Below are 18,791 nucleotides of genomic sequence, written 5' to 3'. Positions count from 1 at the left end.
TTTATGCTTTCCCAGTACTGTTGATCTAGATTTATTTTGCTGCTTCCTCTTTAACTACTGATTGCACCTGGGCTTAATAGGTAACAGAGTCAGAAAAATGTGCATGGCCCAGATTTCCCCAAAAGTTAGGTAAATAGAAACTCCACTGTCAAGATTAATTTCCATATCGTATAAAGTAAAGCTCAGAACTACTCTTTCTAAACACTCCGGTCTTTACTGCTTTTCTCATTTCTCACAGAATGTTTGTCTTTCCCCCATTACCATCTTTTTATTACATTAGTAATATTCTCTGTGTCCTCATTTGTCTGTTCCCTCATCCTCTGAGAAACCTGACTATACACAGTATGGTAACATTTCTCAGCAAGATATAAGCTTCTGCTACATGGTACAAGCCAGCATGTAAGCAAAGCGCTGTACAAATAGCTGCGCATGCAAAAGCTGTAGGTGGCATTCAGCATTACAGTCAGAAGGCATTCAGCACTGCTGCCCTTGCAAGGCCTTTTTTTGTTCTCGCCTATGTCCTGTCCTGTTAACTGATGTCCATATGGGATAGCTCAATCAATGTGTCTCCTCTATGCTGTTTGTAATGTGCAAAGGCTCTGCTACACACATGAATTTCAACAATGAATCAGTGGAGGCACCTTCCTTACAGGTGATAAGAGTGACTTAACTGAATTTTAATTGACTCAAACAAAAGAAATCAGGAAGTGGTACACCTGGAAACAGTGTACCTCTGCCTGACACTTGTAAATGGGAGACTGGTTTGGCTGTTGCCTGGGCAGTGTCCAGTGGTAATACACAACTGTAGTACGGTCGGGCATGCAAGCACATGTCAGATATTAAAACACAGCATGTGTTGAGCTTCCTTTCCATTTTCCTTTTTTTTCTCTTTGTACTGTGATTCCTGACAGTCCTGAGATACCTCATTTCTTTTAATTGTGTGCGATCTCTAAGTGTTGCTGTTCCCAGCATCTTTTTCCATTGTCTGCACCTTTGTTCTCCCAGCTGAGGGGTGAAAGGGGTATAATTCAGTTAACTTACTTGTCTTATCAAGAGAAAGAGTCTTAAATTAACTCCCAAATTTAGCTGTCTGTTCAATGGAGAGAGGAACCAACTTCTGAAGGCCACCAGCTAGGGTACAAATCTCTTATAGTCAGGTAAGGCCCTGGTGTGCTTACTTTAGGCATAGGTTAGGAGCTACAAGTTGGTAATTATGTCCTATACTAGACTTTTAGGGGGCATTTAAGTTCCTGTACACCAAACTGATTTTCTGGTAGGCTAGACTGACCTTCGAGAAGGTCTAACTTTTCCTATCTCTGAGTTTGTTACAGTTCTGGGTCTAAACAGTGCCAGAGTGATTCCTGGAATAACTGCCTCCCAAAAGAAAACACAGGTTTTGTCTCTAAAAGACCTAGCTAGTGCACTCCAGAAGAAAATCTGCAATGCACGCACAGTGTGGACTGCCGGAAGAGTTTTGGGAATGAAGTTATTTGACACTGTGACAGTATTCAGATACTCCATACCTTCCTCGTAAAACTAGTTCTTCACAGATAATAAAGTAATTCCTTACAAAAGAACAACATGAACAGAAAAACCCTTCAGGATCTTTTCAACCTGAATCTATTACTTCAATCAATGTATGAGCAAAGACATGCAGTGGGAAGCTGGCCAGTGTGACAGAGTAACAACTTCCCGGTGTAGAAACAGAGGGAGTGCAGCCACATTTGTCGTTTGTCATGGTGAGAATGTTTGACTGATGCTGAAAATCAAATCAAAAAATTATCTATGAACCACAACACAAAAGCACTGCACAAAGAATCTCTCATCTAGCAATTAGACAGCAAGTGAGCAAGTCATGGATAACAAGGACACCTCCACATGTCACTTCAGGGGAAAGAATCCTAGAAAAGTGAAGAAAGATAATCAATACAGTGACTAATGACAGTAATTTCACACAAACATCTGGGAAATTAAACATGCTCTTGAGGAGTTGTTTCTTGTAGTGACTTGTGATGGGATGAATGAGTTGCAAACCAAACTTCACATCAATATATTGAACAGTGTAGTAGCAACGATACTTATTTCCCCTTGGACCTCTCCTCACAGAGGCATACAAAAAATTAAATATAAAAAATTAATATAAATATAAAAAATCTTTGAAAAATATTGGGTTTTCAAATACTTTTTTGTTGTTCTTTGCTTGGATGGTGCTTTACTTTTACAGCTTACCCACTCTGGTTCTCCTGAATTATAACTGGAATATTTCAGATTAAAAAAACAAAAAAGAATTTCCTGGGGGGAAGAGGCACTTAAGTGAAAATTTCTATATGTTGCATTTAATGTGACACACACTGAAGTAAGAGACTATGTTTTCGTTAAGTCTTGGAAAAGCTCTTACATTCTGAATGTTTGTGCAGAGGATCATAATACACCTCCTTTTGGGTTGAAAGTGACTCTAGTGAATATTGGTTAGGCATTGATCAGGGTCTAGCTTTTTGTACTAGTGAAGCACAGTTCAAATGTGCACCTAAACTTTGCATATCTCATAGCAAAAATCTCTTTACCAATACAGATTCATTTTCATCACCAGCTGCAGTGCATTGCCAATATACTTGGAGAAAAGACAGTTTGACTCATGTGTAGGCTTTAGGACTGAATAACGTTCATTAAAGTGCAATCCTCACAATTCATAGTAAGCACCCAGAGTTTTCCCAGTTGGCTTAGTAGGTGATCTATAAAATATTTTTTTCTTTTATCCTTAGCTTCTTTTGAGTGGAAAATGAGTGTGTTCCATGCCATTGTATGCTGTGTAGAACTGAAGAAAGTAGTATATAATATACTCATGAGTTTTTAATCCATTGACAGCTATTGATGTCCAGATGTTTAGTTGATTTTGTTCACTGTTTGTAATAATTCAAGCAAATAGCATGAAAGTGGTTGGCAAGCAGTGATTAAGAATATTTGTTTTTCATAAACAATTTTGTCTAATTGGTTAACCTAGTATTGATTGTGTTTCTTGATTGGAAAGATTTTTGGAGGAGAATAATTCCTGGAAGCTAAATCTTTAATTTGGGCCCAAACATTAAAACAAAAATCTAATTATCTGCCACATAATTATGTGACAATAGGTCTGAAAAAGATCGAGTTATGGCACCAAATTTCTCCTGTTAGCTGTGATTGCTAGATGTTTACTACTAAGCTTTCTGCCTGTAGCAGCAACTTCACCAGTAAATGGTATTAAGAAGACATGGATCAACTTGGACGTTGTTTTAATTGATATCTTTCAGAAACTACACACTTCCATGAACTTAAGATGTTAAGGTATTTAAGACACTCCCCAAACCCGTCCATTCAGAACTGGTGTTTTTCCTGTCAGTCACCTGCAGATAAGGCCCAGCCAGGGGCCTTTTCCTCTCTCATGTGTGACAAGTGCAGTCAGTGACTTCTGTAGCATCTGATATATTCAGTTCTCTTCCTTTCTTCCTTTACCCAGCTAAAAAATGGAATTTTTTTTTGGTTTTTCTTTTTTTTAATGATGAGGTATTTGTGAGTTTTAGCAAGTGTAGAGCACTTGCTTTAGAATGGAAGAGTAACGTTTCACGTAGCTTAGACATGTGATGAGTTTGGCCTCAGGTCTTGGATCAGCTTACAAGCACTGCCTTTTTTCTTGCTAGGACTCTGAAACAATAATATCTTTCAGTTTATCTCCAAATAGATTGGGCTTGTTCCTGGTTTCCTACACCCACACATATGCATGGGTGTAGGAAACCTTTAATCCTCTATAGCCCAAGAAGAATTACACATTTGTTGACACGGGAGGAACATAGATCTTTGCAAAGCTGAGCTGGATGGCCAAAGTTTTACAAAACTTTCCTTTGCATCTTAGGCCTGTGGTCTTCTATTGTGATTTGATTTCAAGAAAATTATATATTTTTTTGATTTTATTCTTCAACTATTTTCTAATCGGAATCATTAGACTCACCTTTTCTTTACACTATACTTTTCATGTTTTTTCTTACACACAAGAAAGGAGGAAATTCATCCACTTGTTTGTCATTTTTGTAGTGGCTGTGACAGCAATCTCTAATCAGTGGCCCTTCAGACATTACAGAATTAGGTCCACTGTCACACACTCCACCTCTTTTCCATACAAATTAGTTTTTCCTATTTTGATTAGGAAAATTAACTAATGCTTATTTCACCCTGCTTATACCCAGATACATCCATAATATCTCTATACATTTTCATTATGTGTTACACATTCCTCTTTGGAGGCTAAAGTTGGCTGTAATGTTATACAGTATCTAAAGAGCAGCAGCTATAAATCTTACAGTGATATATAGCAATTAAACCACAATGCCTTTATGAAACTTTTTTTCTGTTCTCTTATTTATTGACAGATTTTTTTTTTAATTACAACACAATGAAACGATGGTAAGTACATAAGATGCAATAGTATAAAAAGCCATTTTAACCCTTCCCTTGGTTAAGACACTTACAGCAGACAAGAACTGCCCCACCCCAATTCCCCCCTTCTCAAATGAAAACAAAAAAATAAATATAAATTAATAAATATAAAACAAATCACTGCACAGCCCTTAACTCTTTGATTGCCATGGCAAGAACCATAATGATGATTCTAGCATGTGACTTTCTGTGGTTAAAGGTTGCCGCAGCAGTCAAAGGGTTATAGCATTGTAAACATAAGTATTTTGTTGAAAATGTTCAGTCATGTTAATGGTCTACAGCAATGAGATTATTATCATGACCCCTTGACCTTTAATGACACAACATTATAAGGAGTTAAAGAGATAATAGCTTGGTGAGCTGTTACATAGATTAATTAACCCATTTTGTTTAACAATACACTATGAGGTCTTGATTTACTAATAAAAGACAACTTGTGTATAATAAAACACTGTTCAATGCATTGATCAATAAAAACAATGAAAAAATCAGTCTAAGCACCACAAAATTTTGCCTGATTATATCTGACAGTCATCATACACTTTAGCACCATTTAGTCAGCCTTGCATTTGCACACAAACAAGCTTTGTGTTTGTCAGTAGAAGCTACCTGAAGGAATAACATATGTCAGTTATAAAAAGGTTACTGTATAGAATGCTGTGTGAACCAATAAAATAAAATAATATAAAATAAAATAACAATAATAACATGAAATTTAGTTGCAGAAAGCAAATAAATGCTCCAGTTATTTTATTATTAACACACATCCTAATGAGCCAAACACAGGCACGAAATGAATATGGGCCTATGCAGAGAAAAGGGAATAAAAATGAGGAATTTAAGTCACACAGAAATCACCACATCCATATTCTGACTTATTTGTCAGGCTTTGTTAATTAAATGATCAATTGTTGGGTGGTTCAAGAAGTAGAGCTTGAAAAGAGTTGATGTTTAACAATGTGTGAGTTTTATGGTCATGTTATGCATAAAACCACTTTCAGAGATATCCTAACAACAGCACCAAAATCCTTGTCTCTGCAGGAAAGGTTGATTTCCTGTTTCTCAGAGGTGGAGGATAAACAAGCAAATCACAGTGTGGGAAGAGTCACAACTGTAGTAGCTTCTAGCTAACATATTAGAACCAGAACAATTTCTGCTGGAATTACAGGGAGGAAGGAATGGCAACAAGATGGAAAAAGGAAGCAGCTGTTAAAATAACACCCAACAAGCAGAACTAAGGAAGAAATCAGGTTCTGGTAGATACAAGAGTACGGCACTTGGAGAGAAAGCAAGGTGCATGTCATTCAGAAACAAGAATGTGTATGAAGCATGGAAAACAAGGTACCCTTCTTGTACATACCCATATCAAACTCTGATTGACTACACACTGACAAAACCAGCTGTACATGCTTTAACTGCTAACAATACTAACCACAGGACTGGCAAGGAGCAGACATCACCTCCCTCAAACAGCTTCTGATCATATAGGAACACTTATCACATACAATAACCCTACAGAAGTCAAACATCTGCATCTTTCTCTGCAAGCTGACTGAACTGTGCAATGAATCTGATTCCCAGACTACAGTAGCAGATGTCAGAGAGCTCTTCATAAATATGTTATTTAGGATGCCTAAAAATTAGGATCAATCGGAAAACAATGCATAATAGCAAAGCATTCTGCCATGCAACACTGCTAGCATATTATGCTACAGCAGTAATGTAATGGTAGTTGATGTATGTGTAGGAACTGACTTGTGGTAGAGGAAGGAGTCCAGCCGTATAATTATTGTCTGAATATCCATGACACAGATTATAGGCATCAGAATGCAAAGGAGAAAGAGAAAAGGTTAAAGATGAGAACTGGAACCACCAGAAATAATACAAATGTTTTTGAAATGCAGCTTTCTAGACTGCTCACCTCTCACAGATGGCATAAGCCATGCATGCAAATGGTATGCAATGGCTGGCATCAAAAATGATAGGTCTCTGCTGTTACACCAGTGTACATGTGACCAAGCAAGTAGCCACGAGATGCAAATAAGGAGTCCGTGATGGTCAGTGCTGGCTGTACCATTTCATTTTCATGAAAGACTTGAAGGATTGCAGTGTCAATGGACGGCAGAGACTTCAATAATCTGAAGTGAGTAACTTGGAGCTCAGTGTTGGGGGGATTGGACAATGAACAAGATTTAGTGAAAGATATACATCAAGTTCCTCAGATGTTCACAGGAATTTTTGAGAAGGTCCTACCTCTTCACCATAGACACAAAAAGCTGCATTTCCTAGTGACAGACTGTAAAAAGTTGTGTGTGATTAAATGAGATGGACAACAAAATTGTATTTTCTTCTTTTCTCTGTATAGTGAACAGATCATTTCTCACTTGTCTACCAAGAGCACATAACATTAAATATTGCCTTAATTAGTCAGGAAACATGTCAGGGCACAGTGAAAAAAGGGGGTGGAGGGAATCAGAAGTTTGATCATATTTATCAATTTACATAAAGAAATAGCAATAGATGATCCATCCAAATGTCATAAATGTATTTCTATTCTATCAAACACTTCAGGACTGAAGTATCATGGAGATACATGGCTACAATATAGACTAATAGAGACCTTCAGTATTTCATCCAGTGGAGTTCTTCAAATGATAGATAACTTTCTGGATCTAATTTCTGAAAAAAAAAGTAAGAACATTTCACTGTGACAAGTTTTTTCTTGTCATACATTCAGACTGATGTTAGTTTGACTAAATTTCTCTCAAAAAATTTTTGATTGCAGCAGATAAATAATGTGCTCTCTCTATATATTTGTAGTCAGATTTAGAGTAACTATACTGAGGACCCTTTTGACTGACTGCTCTCTGGTGGGTTATGACACCAAATATAGAATTCAGTGGACTTTCTACAGCCTAACAGGTACCCTTGTTGTTGGAGACCAATAATACTTTCAAAGTTATCACCAGCTTCCTGATAATATCTCTTCTTTTTCAATGTTGATTATGTAGCACTTACATGCAGTTTTAGTGGTGTCAGTGGTCCTTGGCTCCTTGCCTTTCTGACAAACTGGTTTTGTACTTGCAATTATAAACCAAAATGTTCTCATTCCTTTTCTTATATTCTTCTGGAAATGAAAAATGGAAATGTGCTTATGCTGCTTTTTCTGTGTCTGTCTGCAGTCTTTTACCAAAAGACCTAGTTGGCTTTCCTGTGGATCCTAGAAGTTGTGGAAAGTAAGTTCATGACTAATTTAAGTTTCCTCTGAGAAAGATTTCAGTAGGGTGTTCCTTTAAATCTGTATTTGTCATCACTGTGATCCCAGGACTACCACCTTCAAAGGAATGCATATTGACAGCAGATGATGGCTTGTGTATCTTGGATGACAAGAAGGGAGGATCATAATACTTGATCTATCTTACAAAATGGTTTTAAACCAGATACAGGAAGACAGTACTGTGGATGAATTGACAAGAGATGTTTGCATGGTTTTGGAAACGCAGTAAAGATGGATGTTAGGCATATACTTAGTTGACAATGTTTTACCAAATGCATTACACAGAGTAAGATGTGGGAATAGATTATTTGCATCATCACACATTCCTTCAATTCTGGATTCCTATTCAAGACTAAATTTTCTTGGACATAACAATGTCAGGTATTTCTGTGAGCTGTGTGAGTATTGACAATGGCTATCCTGAAAGATTTTTTTAATAGTTTTCATCTACTTCGTGATGCATGGCTAGAGTTCATAGCACTTTATCATATGAGGTAAAACACAACCATGTAAATACAAGCGTTGCAGGTATGAATTGTGGTTGTCACAATCATTTAAAAGAGTGCTGTATGTTGCTGATGATGTCTTCTGAATACATACCATCACATGTACCGTTTCCTAACTTGTATGACTCTACTTATATCCAAGCAGACAAACCGCTTGGAGCTGACTTCAACATGGTGCTCCTGTAAGATATGGAGATGATCAGTATGCAAGCACTGACAATTTTGTGGCAATAGCCAACCATAGCATACACAGTATGTGCATCTCTGTTTAGATTTGTTGTGTGCCTAAATATGGGGCTGTGCATTTCAACTGGAATATATCAGTTGTACAATAGTACTTTTTGAGCTATATATATTATCATGTAATTGTGAACACTGACAAAGAATATTATAAACCATCATTTTACATTATGGAAAAACCTACTTTCTTTTCTTTGAGGTTGTAAAATGATAGTAAGGGAACCAAGATTTGTTCACACCTTATAAACGAGTTAGCACTCATTGCCTGCTGACCCTAAGCAACTCTCAGCTTCCATAAGGTGGATGATTTTAGGTACAGCCATGTAAGTTATGAATGTGTGTGTAGGCTGGGTGTTAAACTATGCCAACACATCAGGATGGAAATATGGATTAGAAACATTGTTTTCTGATTTAACACACTATGCTTTGCAAGTGGTGAACCCATATGGGCATGCACGGATTGGCAGCTATGCTGTTCTGTTGCCAGTGGGTAAGTAATACAATACTTCACTAAAAACTCTTCAGACTCATATTGTTAAGGGCTAACCAGGTACTTTAGGAAGGTATTTTATCCTAGCCTTCTGTTGCTAATTCCGCTTCCCAGAAAGCCACTTCCCAGAGTGATGGATGGGCAAATGGATGATCCAGGACACGTGCATGGCACAGAATGAAAGTGATTATTCCACGTGTTAGTGCCAGATGGCAAGATGGAGAGAACGCTCAGTATATATTTTACTGCAACAGCAAAAAAAATAATGGGCATGAAAGACTGAATTAAGATATGCCAATAGCTCGCCAAGGCGATTAAGGTTGTAGTTATAAAAAGGATGTGATGCAATTTCATAGGGTAGAAATTGCTATTAACTAAACAGAAAACACTGGTTTATGTGGTGGCTATTGTAATTATCATCTGTGGACAATGTCATTCTACAGAAGCAGAAGAAACTAAGACGTGTGACTGCAAAGCTTTGTGCCATCAGAAACGGCTGGCATGTGTAATGATTTTTGTTTATGTAGTTTTACTGTGACAGCAAGTAGCACTATGCTGCATGCACATCCAAATATAGAAAATTGTCTTTAGCATGTTAGTTTACATCAGCGTCTCTTCATTTTTATCTTCTCTGCCACTAAAATTTATTTCATCTATACTGTGGGCAAACCAGAGCAGTACTTAAGGCTATCTCCGCAGGGCAAACATACTTTATGTACTCCTCTCACAGAATGTCATATCTCAAAGACATAATGGGCAGCTGCAACTGCAAATGTTAATAAATTGACTATAATTTGTAGCTGATATGCTAAAGCTTATGTATACTGGGAAACAAGAGCTGTTTATGATGCATGTGTTTAATGATGTCTACGTGCTTCTTTCAAATACATTTTGATTTTAGGAACACATGCTTGCTGCGGTCACATACTGATGATCCTTCAAAATACGATCTCCTGATTATTACTGGGCTTTCCTAGTTACATACATACATCAGATAATGCCACATCATACAGAATCTATGCTGCCTAACATTAGCGGCTACCTTAGATCAAGCATCAAATGGAGCCAGTCTGCAACAAGTGATGGTATGCTTTTGATGCTTACCAGACATTTTCAGCATCGATGGCATTGATGACAATGTCTTTCTCTATCAACCCCTGACATCTCAGATGGCAAGTCACAAAGATGGGTTAGACAGATTTGACTCACACATTACATTTTTTCATGAGACCAGTGGCAGATAATTCATTGATTTACATGCATAAATCAGATTGATTTTATGAATATATGGTTCATTTACACCTGGTTTTGTAACTGACATATGTTTAAATGGTCATATCTTATGTGAACCACTCTGTCTGCGGTCTGTGTACCGTGAGCTAAGGAAGTACGCCTACAGTTACAGTGCTGGTGTATCAGTCATAGCTATACCATTGTATTCAATAACAGGTTATCTGTTCCTCAGCTCCCTCACAATATTATTTGATTTACAGCATAGCTGAACACCTAAGTGGCCAGTGACATTTGTTCCCTCCACTGATAATAATGATTTTCCTTATGGCTCATAGGGCTGCAGTCATCTATTTAAGCTTCTGGAAATAGAGCTGTCCAAAGACAATCTTGACAACAACAAAAGATGACAGGGAGCTATTGTTCTGTAATGGCTGCTTCACATCTCCTACCGCCACGGTGCACAGCTTCCTCCACCTCTGCAATTGGTAATAAAACTTAGGCCATGTTGTGAGAAGATATGGAAGCCAGGACGAAGCAAGCCCCTGCAGTCATATCCTTGCTCCTCAGCCCAATCATCTTGTGCTATCTCCAATTTAGGCTGCTAATGGTGTGGTAACTTGCATTTCTACTTTCTTAAAAATGCAGTGCCTGGAACATTCACTGTTTAGTTTGCTATGTGTCTTTTTTAAAGTTTGCCCTAGCGATGGTTCAAATGAAAAAAAACTAGAATAGGAATGTAATGCTTCCATTGTTTATAGGCAGACCTACTTTCTATTCTACACACTTTTTTCTAACCAACAAGCTAGAATTTGATTCTATATAATTTGGTACCAAAAGCTACATTTCACTGACATTAAGATTGTGAAGTAAGACCCCCCAAAAAAGTTGAAAATTCGAAAATTAAACGTTACGCTCTGTTCTTAACCCACAGTGCTAACGGCACAGGAGTCTTGATCAAATAACTGGGGAGGTGAAGTACACTTTTAAGAAAAAGTGTAAGTCTGCCCCTTACATTTGAATCTATTAGCTTCTGTTATTTTCATTCACAAATTAGCCTTTAAAAAATCTTTTTCTTTAATTATCCCCTCTCTTTGCCCCACTTTGAGAGAAGAAAAAGAACAAAAGTTCATAGGAAGATATAAAATATGTATTACATTTATTCAGGAGACTTGAAAGGGCTCCTCTGGAGCCATTTGAGTCTCTCCATCCCAGCCTATCCAGTAAATATACAGTTACATAGTTTTTTAAACGTATTTTTTGATAAAGATTAATTTGTCTACAGTCAATAACCTTTTCATAGGTTTATACATTAAAAGGCCAGAGGAAACACTGCCATCACGTACTCTGGCCTCCTGCATCATACAGACCATAGTACTCTGAAGATACATGACCCTGTATAATCAGCTTGATAGACTGTAACTGGTTAACACAATGCATATTCAGTTTTGTATTGTTCCACGGTACAGATCATGACAATAGCAATATGGAAATGTTTATTAAAAACTTTATGAAAAAAGTTACGGCACATGAGCAGGAACCCAGATTGCAGAACTGAAAATATTTTCAATATGTTTTTTCTTAATTCTCATAATTATAGGCCCCGGTAGAAAAACAACTGTTCAAAAAATAACATTGTCTTAGAACTTTTACTCATTTGAGTTCAAAACTAGATCAAGCAACAGCACTAATTTACTCTGAACTTCTATAATTTGAAACTAGCCAGTATGTATTTGGGAATTACAGTGAACACAATTGCTCCTACATCTTTTACTTAAAGCAAACCTTTATGACTGTGTTGCAACCTGCTGAAAATAGGAGCATGTAATAGAAATGCCAACACAATCTTGCTCTGCATGACATAAACATGCCAATATAATATTATTTTTTCTCCCTCTCTCTGTATATAATATATATGCACTTTTAAGTAAAAGAAAATAGATTAAACAACCAACTTATGTATTCATGTATCTATGATGTACCATATACAAAGCACTAGACTTATCACACTTACCTTCCTGCATAATTAAAGTTAAATTCTCCAAATACAAACATTTTTGTTACCTTATCAAAGAACAACAGTCAACATGCTCAGCACTTCATTACTGTCAGGGAAACAGTTGCACAAAAAGTTAAAGCTGCCATGAAAGATATTTCAAAACTGAAGTGAAATTTTCAAGTGAGTAAAAAAACAGATGAGATGCTGTTCTGACTTAAAGATATTATAAAATAAGTTATCCTATTGTAGAGGAAAATGAAATGCAGAATAAGTAGTGCTGTTAGTATTTTCCACCAACTATCCAAGGGACAAAATTGGAACAGCAACATGAATCATTTTGTTCTGTTTGTAGCAGAACGTAAGTTATAGTAGTTTGTTGACAATAAAAACCTCTCCATGGATTAAAATATGCATGTGTGTGGATGTGTGTGTTTGTGTGCAGTTATAAGTATACAAACACACACACACATTTTAATATATATGACAAACAGGCATAGAACTCCAAATTCACCAAATGAGCTGATGTGCAGTAAATATCCTATGTTACTTAACTGTCAATCTATATTTTCAGAAACAACTGAATTGGATTTACTAAATAATGCTATGGGCTGATACTGGTGCACTTCTAACCTACAGTATGCAGTACCTTTACAAAACATCTCCAAAATGCTATCTGCATTGCATATTTGTTGTAAAACTAGATCTTTTTCTAATCTTCATTTTTGTTAGCCGTACATATGTATATCTGTTTATGCTCTAAGAAATAAGTTTGCAATGCTTTATAGCATGCCACATATGTTCATAAAATAAATCCTCAAATCAATATAAAATCATGTAATTGGACAAAAAGGCATACTATTTTTCATGCTATGCTCAATATAAATATAAATTCAAGGCAGTCAAGCTATCCATTACCAAAATAATAATAACCATAATATATATGTATATATACCTACACTCTCTAAAAAGTGATCCAGTTATGTGGATTAAGAAACCAGTAAGAAATTGGTTGAATGTAGTATAAAAGTCTCATTTTATGTAAAAGCCAATACTGGCCATTTCAAGTATTTTAATACTTTCCTATAACCTTTTCATTAATAACTAGCTATCTGTAGAAATGATAATTTTATACTGAAAATTGTATTCAAGTTAAATAAAAATTAACTTCTACTGTAGTTCATTTTTAGAGTGTGCATGTATACATAACAAAATACCCTTCTACAGATCTATCATAAATATTTTAGTTTATGTCAGTTCTTTTCTATGAAAACACTTCAACGTTTTTTTCTCGAATTTTGGATAATGTATATCAGGTCTTTTAAGAAATAAAACTCATCTTAGTTCATTCACAACACCAGATTCCCTTCAGTTTGTGCCAGTTTGCAAGTTAAAGGTCAAAGATCAAAGACATAGGACAGTACACTTTAAGGAAATTCAGACAGTGAAGCTGTTCACAGAAGACAATGTTTAACTTGGTAATGACAGTCAACAGGTCAATAATCAAGTTCAAGGCAAGCTGTTCATTGTTGCAAAAGCTACTCCCCTCAAATCCTGGCTTTCATAAAAAACCAGGTGTCTGACTTTTGGGGTGCATCATTCTGACCATCTTTAATAAGTTCACAGCCCAGTGACTGTAAAGCCTATCACTGCAAGAAGCAGCTCCTAAAATCAATAAAGAGGTCTGTCAGTTGCTGACTTTTCTCTAGGAAAAAAATATTGATACAAACCTGCTCTGCAGGTCACATGAAAATGACAATACTGCTGTTAGCACAAATTACACAGAATGACAAAATGCTTTGATGGTCCCTTGGCTCTGTCAGTGATATCTTGTTCGGCTGAAGGCCAGAAATTTGACTAACCCTTTGAGAACTGTGGTGAACATGCAAAGGGGTAACACACTGGAGGATACTCATGCAATATCAGAGTCATCGTCCTAGCTTTCCTTTGAAACTGTAACTCTACCTCTGCAGAGGCAAATTGAATCATCATGCAACATAGTTCAAAAGATAAATTCAAGATGCTTAAGATAAAAGGCTAAGCTATAAAACTGTCACCAGTTCAGAAAAATTCTTGGTAAGTGGTAGAAGTTATTAAAATAGGTTTGGTTCCTTTAACCAGAAAGTAGCTGGTAAATATATTTTGTATTCTATTTATGTTACAAATGCTTTTCTATCAATAATGCAAATAATTAAAAACACTCACTTGCAGTCACAGGAAATCCGTTTTGAAAAATTGATTTTCTTTTAAAACCTGTATTACCTAAACACAATCTTATAATGTAATGACAACCAAGATTAACATCCACCAGACTCTGAAAACAGATGCAATAGTTCTCAAAGGGTTACACCACCAATGTAATACCAGCGTCAAGTTTCTCTATAGCATGACTGTTGCTTTAGTTCATTGAAATCCACTTCAGAGACACACTGCTTTTTACCATGCTTTGGAATGAGTGCTCCTGACAGACCTATGAAAGGCCTGGAGCAGTTGGCTTGGTACAGCTTGGGAAAGATTATGCAGGAAAACCAACCAAAAATCAAACAAACCAATAAAAAGGTTCTGCTTGAATATAGGAATGAAGATAAATGAGTTTAAAACATTAAGGACGTAGCCCAGAGCAGCTGTAAAAAACACAAAATGAATGTATTATTAAGGCTGTTACTATATTGCAGATATTTTGGCCCCTTGTTTGTTGGAAAATGGCTGTCCGAACAGTCTGAAGTCCTGCATGTCATCCGAGTCTCCCACCTGACAAAACTGGAAGTAGGAGTATAGGACTTTATCCATAGCAGACAGAAAGCAATCCTCTTTGGAGACAAAGCTGTTTTGGGTCTTCTCACTTTCCTGAAAGTTCTGTTGTGGGTTGTTGTGTTTTTCTAAAAAAATTTACTTTCAGCAAAAAATTTTTCAAAGGGGAACAGGCCTTAAGGGAAAAATGTAGAAACACTGGAGATTTATTTTTTTTCCTCTTCATTAGTTAATCCTGATAGTTTATAGGGCATTGAGTGTGCAGAGGAAAGGCCTAGAATTGAATGACAAAGAAAGACAAAGGACTGAAGAAACAGCAGATACTGTGTATCATGGAAGCTTCCCAGCTGAGCGAATCGCCACTCATGCGCAGGACAGGCAAGCCCCTGGGTTTTAAAGATCAGCTTTGTTTCAGACTGACAGATGCCCGCTCCTAGCTAGGAAACTGCATAACAGCTCTTGTGTTGAATCTCAAGTTACCACAAACTCCTGGGAGGGAAAGAAAAAAACCAAAACCCTACATCACACCCACTCTTGCATAGAGCGTTTGCAGTACAGTATGTGGCGGGGTGTTCCTTTCCTTTTGAACTGGAACACAGTGTAAACCAAGACAAGGAGGCACAAGGCCAGGATGCAGGGAATGACGATGGCTATGGCTTTCACAGTGCTGGCTGTGTTGTCCAGTTTGATGACAATGTCAACGTCATCTTGGGGGCTGTGCCGGTCTTTATCTCGATCTGTTGGTCCATCACAACCCATAAAATCCTTGAGGATGGATCTGGGATAGCCGGGTTCCACCCTGAGCATCTGGTTATTGAATTTCCAGTACTCTTTTCCTTTGTAGAAATATGTGAAGCCTGAGGAAGAAAATTGCAATTATTCATGGTCATATTGGATGAAATCATGTCATCAACACACCATGACCGAAACTACTGGTATCAAATTATTTTGTAATTAAAAAATTAAAAAGGTGTAAGGAATAGACTTCAGTTATAGTCTTTCAAATCTTCTTTACAAATTTTGTTTCTTTACTGCCTCTAGAAAACCTAACATTGGGGTGTTGTTTTTTTTCAATTCAATAAACTGGGATTTTATTTTCGTCTTCTATTACTACAAAAAAATAAAGGAATTCCAGAGAATATGATCTCTGACAGACCAGGGTCCAGCTGATTTGTTCATTCACTGAAAACCCAACCAGAGTTGGAATCCTCAGGGCCAGGACTTCAAAGCATCACAACCTCTTCAAGATGGAAAGTCTACTGAAACAAATTGTAATGCTATGCTAGCTAGAAATGAGAACTGACCCTCTTCAATGTCACATAGCCTACTGCTGTACTTCAGAAGAAGAAAACGGGATGAAATAACAGCAGCTTTGCCAAGAGAAAGCAGGTGTAACCAGATTTAAGTTTTCTGCAAAGAGCTGGTATTTGAACATTCAGGTGCAATCCAATGTTACTACTAAACATGCCTAAATGGAAAAAAAACCCACTTGACTCCTTGCTAAAAATCTACTTTATTATCCCAGCTGAAAAATGGCATTGATCTGGCAAGAAACAAACCTTCAGGATGGATGAACTTCCTCCTACTGTTTATGAACTGAATGCAAACGGCTGGATTTTTCCTTATCTTCACTTTATAGACCTCAGCTTATTTCCTGCAGTACTAAAGGCCACTGAGAATACTAAGACATATTGGGCACTGTTTGCCATTTTAACAATGCTTCCTGAAAAGATCAGTAACTCGCTATCTGGAGATAATGTTAGTAATCATCTATTCAAACAGCAGTTAGTTTCTTTCAATCCTGAAAAAAAAATTACTTGATAGTATATTTTTCAGCTCAAACTGTATAAAAATCTTCATCACCTACTGCTACTTTTCAGAATATTTAGAATATTTGAACATTCTTCTACATTAGATATTTATGTAATTTTAATGGCCTTTCTAGCCACTGAAAAGGTACTGTTTCCCTTTCCTTAATCCCTTGCAGTTTTATTATCTGAGAATGTGTTAGTGTATCTATAGAAAGGCATAATACTGGTTAAAAAGAAAAAAGAAAAGTACTGAGCTATATTAAAACAGCAGTTAGGAGGCTTGTTCACAAAATGCCTTCTATTCTGATTGCAACAAAACAAAAAAGAGGACTATAATTTTTTTAATACGATGAAGTTTTAAAATTTTAGCATATATAAAGTTCCTTAAAGCAATCTGTCGTTTAAACGAAAAATACTGTCAAATGCAGAATTTCAGTATTTTGAGCCACAGGTTACCCTAACTTTTCATTTCATATAACAATGTCGATGTAAGAAAGCACTGTACATACTGGCCCTGGATAAATATTTCAAGTGTGGAAATTTGATATATTACCAGTATCAATATTCTAATACATATATGGAGACCATATGCAGATATGACATCTCTAAATCTGTATTCTTACATACATACAGAATACATATATGTATACATCAAGGGTACATATAAGTCAGAATACTGACATTAGTTAGTATTAATTGCTATTATACTTTGAAATATCAAATTAAAACTGTTAAAATCAAAGCAGCAAAGGAATCACCAGCCCCTGTAGATCCAGTAAAAATTCTTCTATCAGAGCATATTTTCCACTGGAAAACTCTGATGGTAGTTTAAACTTTTCTGTCATTTTGCTGAGGCAGGAACCAGGATAACAGTAACAGCTGAAGGGTGGAAGTTACCAGCAGAGAAGAGTAGTTCTAAGAGACTGAGTAGTTTTACGGCTTCTCATGGCCTTCACACAACCGTTGAATGCAATTTCATCTAATCTGCTTGACTTGTTGAGCCTGCTTTGGGAGCTGCTCCTTACAATTTTCTAGGTGCTAGTCGCTGAGAGTAGTGAGCGCAATGCCTGACCCAAACATCATGGAAGGGATCAGCAGTCACTAACGTGTCAAATAGGAACTCAAATTAGGAGTGGTAGTAAGCACAAGGCAAAAAAAGCTCAATGGGCTAATAAAGTAGACTACCTTTTCACTTTCTTCTCTCTAAAAATTGCCCCACCATCCACTTTAGCAGAATTTATAGTTGGGAGTTGAGATTTTCTATGCTGCTCTCAAGGCAGAAAGAAAGATTTCTCCAATCTGGAGAACTTTGTGTGATCTCAGATTCCATGGAACAACAGAAAGGAAATTTCTTCTTCACCTCCTCCTAAGAGTTTCTACCACAGCGTTAGAAACCAAATCACGATATGGGAAGTAGCAGGGAGAGTTTCAAAGGTGTTACCTGTACTTTACCAAGCTTCTAGGACACTGAGTCAGGATGCTGACTAGAGTAGGAAATCGTTTTTTCTCATCTTTCCCAAGCCTCTTACTGCAAGATTACCCAGAATTTTTGTGGACAGTGACAAAACCCCTTTATGTTCAGACTTATTGCAGGTGTTCATTTGCATGGTTTACACAATAGAAAGACTGTGTAATACTGTTAATCCAATACTGTTTTAAAGAAAAAAGTATTCTTTAAAACAAATTGGATTAACTGGAAGACATGCTCAGATGTTCTCTTACGAAGCTATACAGTAAAACTTCCTTGTCAACTCTGCTTCTGCCCAAAGAAAGGAAAACAGTTTCAGGCAAAATGTAATCAACTTCTTTCCAACTAAGCTGTGGTACTTCTTATTTGCATCTGCTTTTGTTTGTTTCTCTCCTCATATAAACAACAGTGGACTTTTGAACTATTTCTTAAGACGTCTATTTTCTTGATTTCAGGGAAAATGTCTTAGTGGTCTTCTTGGGAACTTTATGGTGTCATTTTCAGTCCCTCTTTCTGCCCTGGGGCCCTTTTAGGCTTTCTGAGAAGCTCAAGAAT

General features: G+C 36.7%; 1 protein-coding gene across 1 annotated transcript in view; it reads right to left on the bottom strand.

Moving 5' to 3' along the window:
• Positions 1 to 11,689: 11,689 nt before the first annotated feature.
• MMP16 (matrix metallopeptidase 16 (membrane-inserted)) overlaps positions 11,690 to 18,791 on the bottom strand; it is a 190,252-nt gene continuing 183,150 nt past the window's right edge. The window contains exon 10 of the mRNA XM_009334216.1: positions 11,690 to 15,814. Within this exon, the coding sequence (XP_009332491.1) occupies positions 15,480 to 15,814 (335 nt within the window). The 3' untranslated portion in view covers positions 11,690 to 15,479. The remainder of the gene's footprint in view (positions 15,815 to 18,791) is intronic.

The sequence above is a fragment of the Pygoscelis adeliae genome, unplaced genomic scaffold (genome assembly GCF_000699105.1).
Source record: "Pygoscelis adeliae isolate BGI_AS28 unplaced genomic scaffold, ASM69910v1 Scaffold381, whole genome shotgun sequence".
Lineage (NCBI taxonomy): Eukaryota > Metazoa > Chordata > Aves > Sphenisciformes > Spheniscidae > Pygoscelis > Pygoscelis adeliae.
The sequence above is the reverse complement of the archived record's forward strand: the minus strand, read 5'-3'. Positions and strand labels throughout refer to the sequence as shown.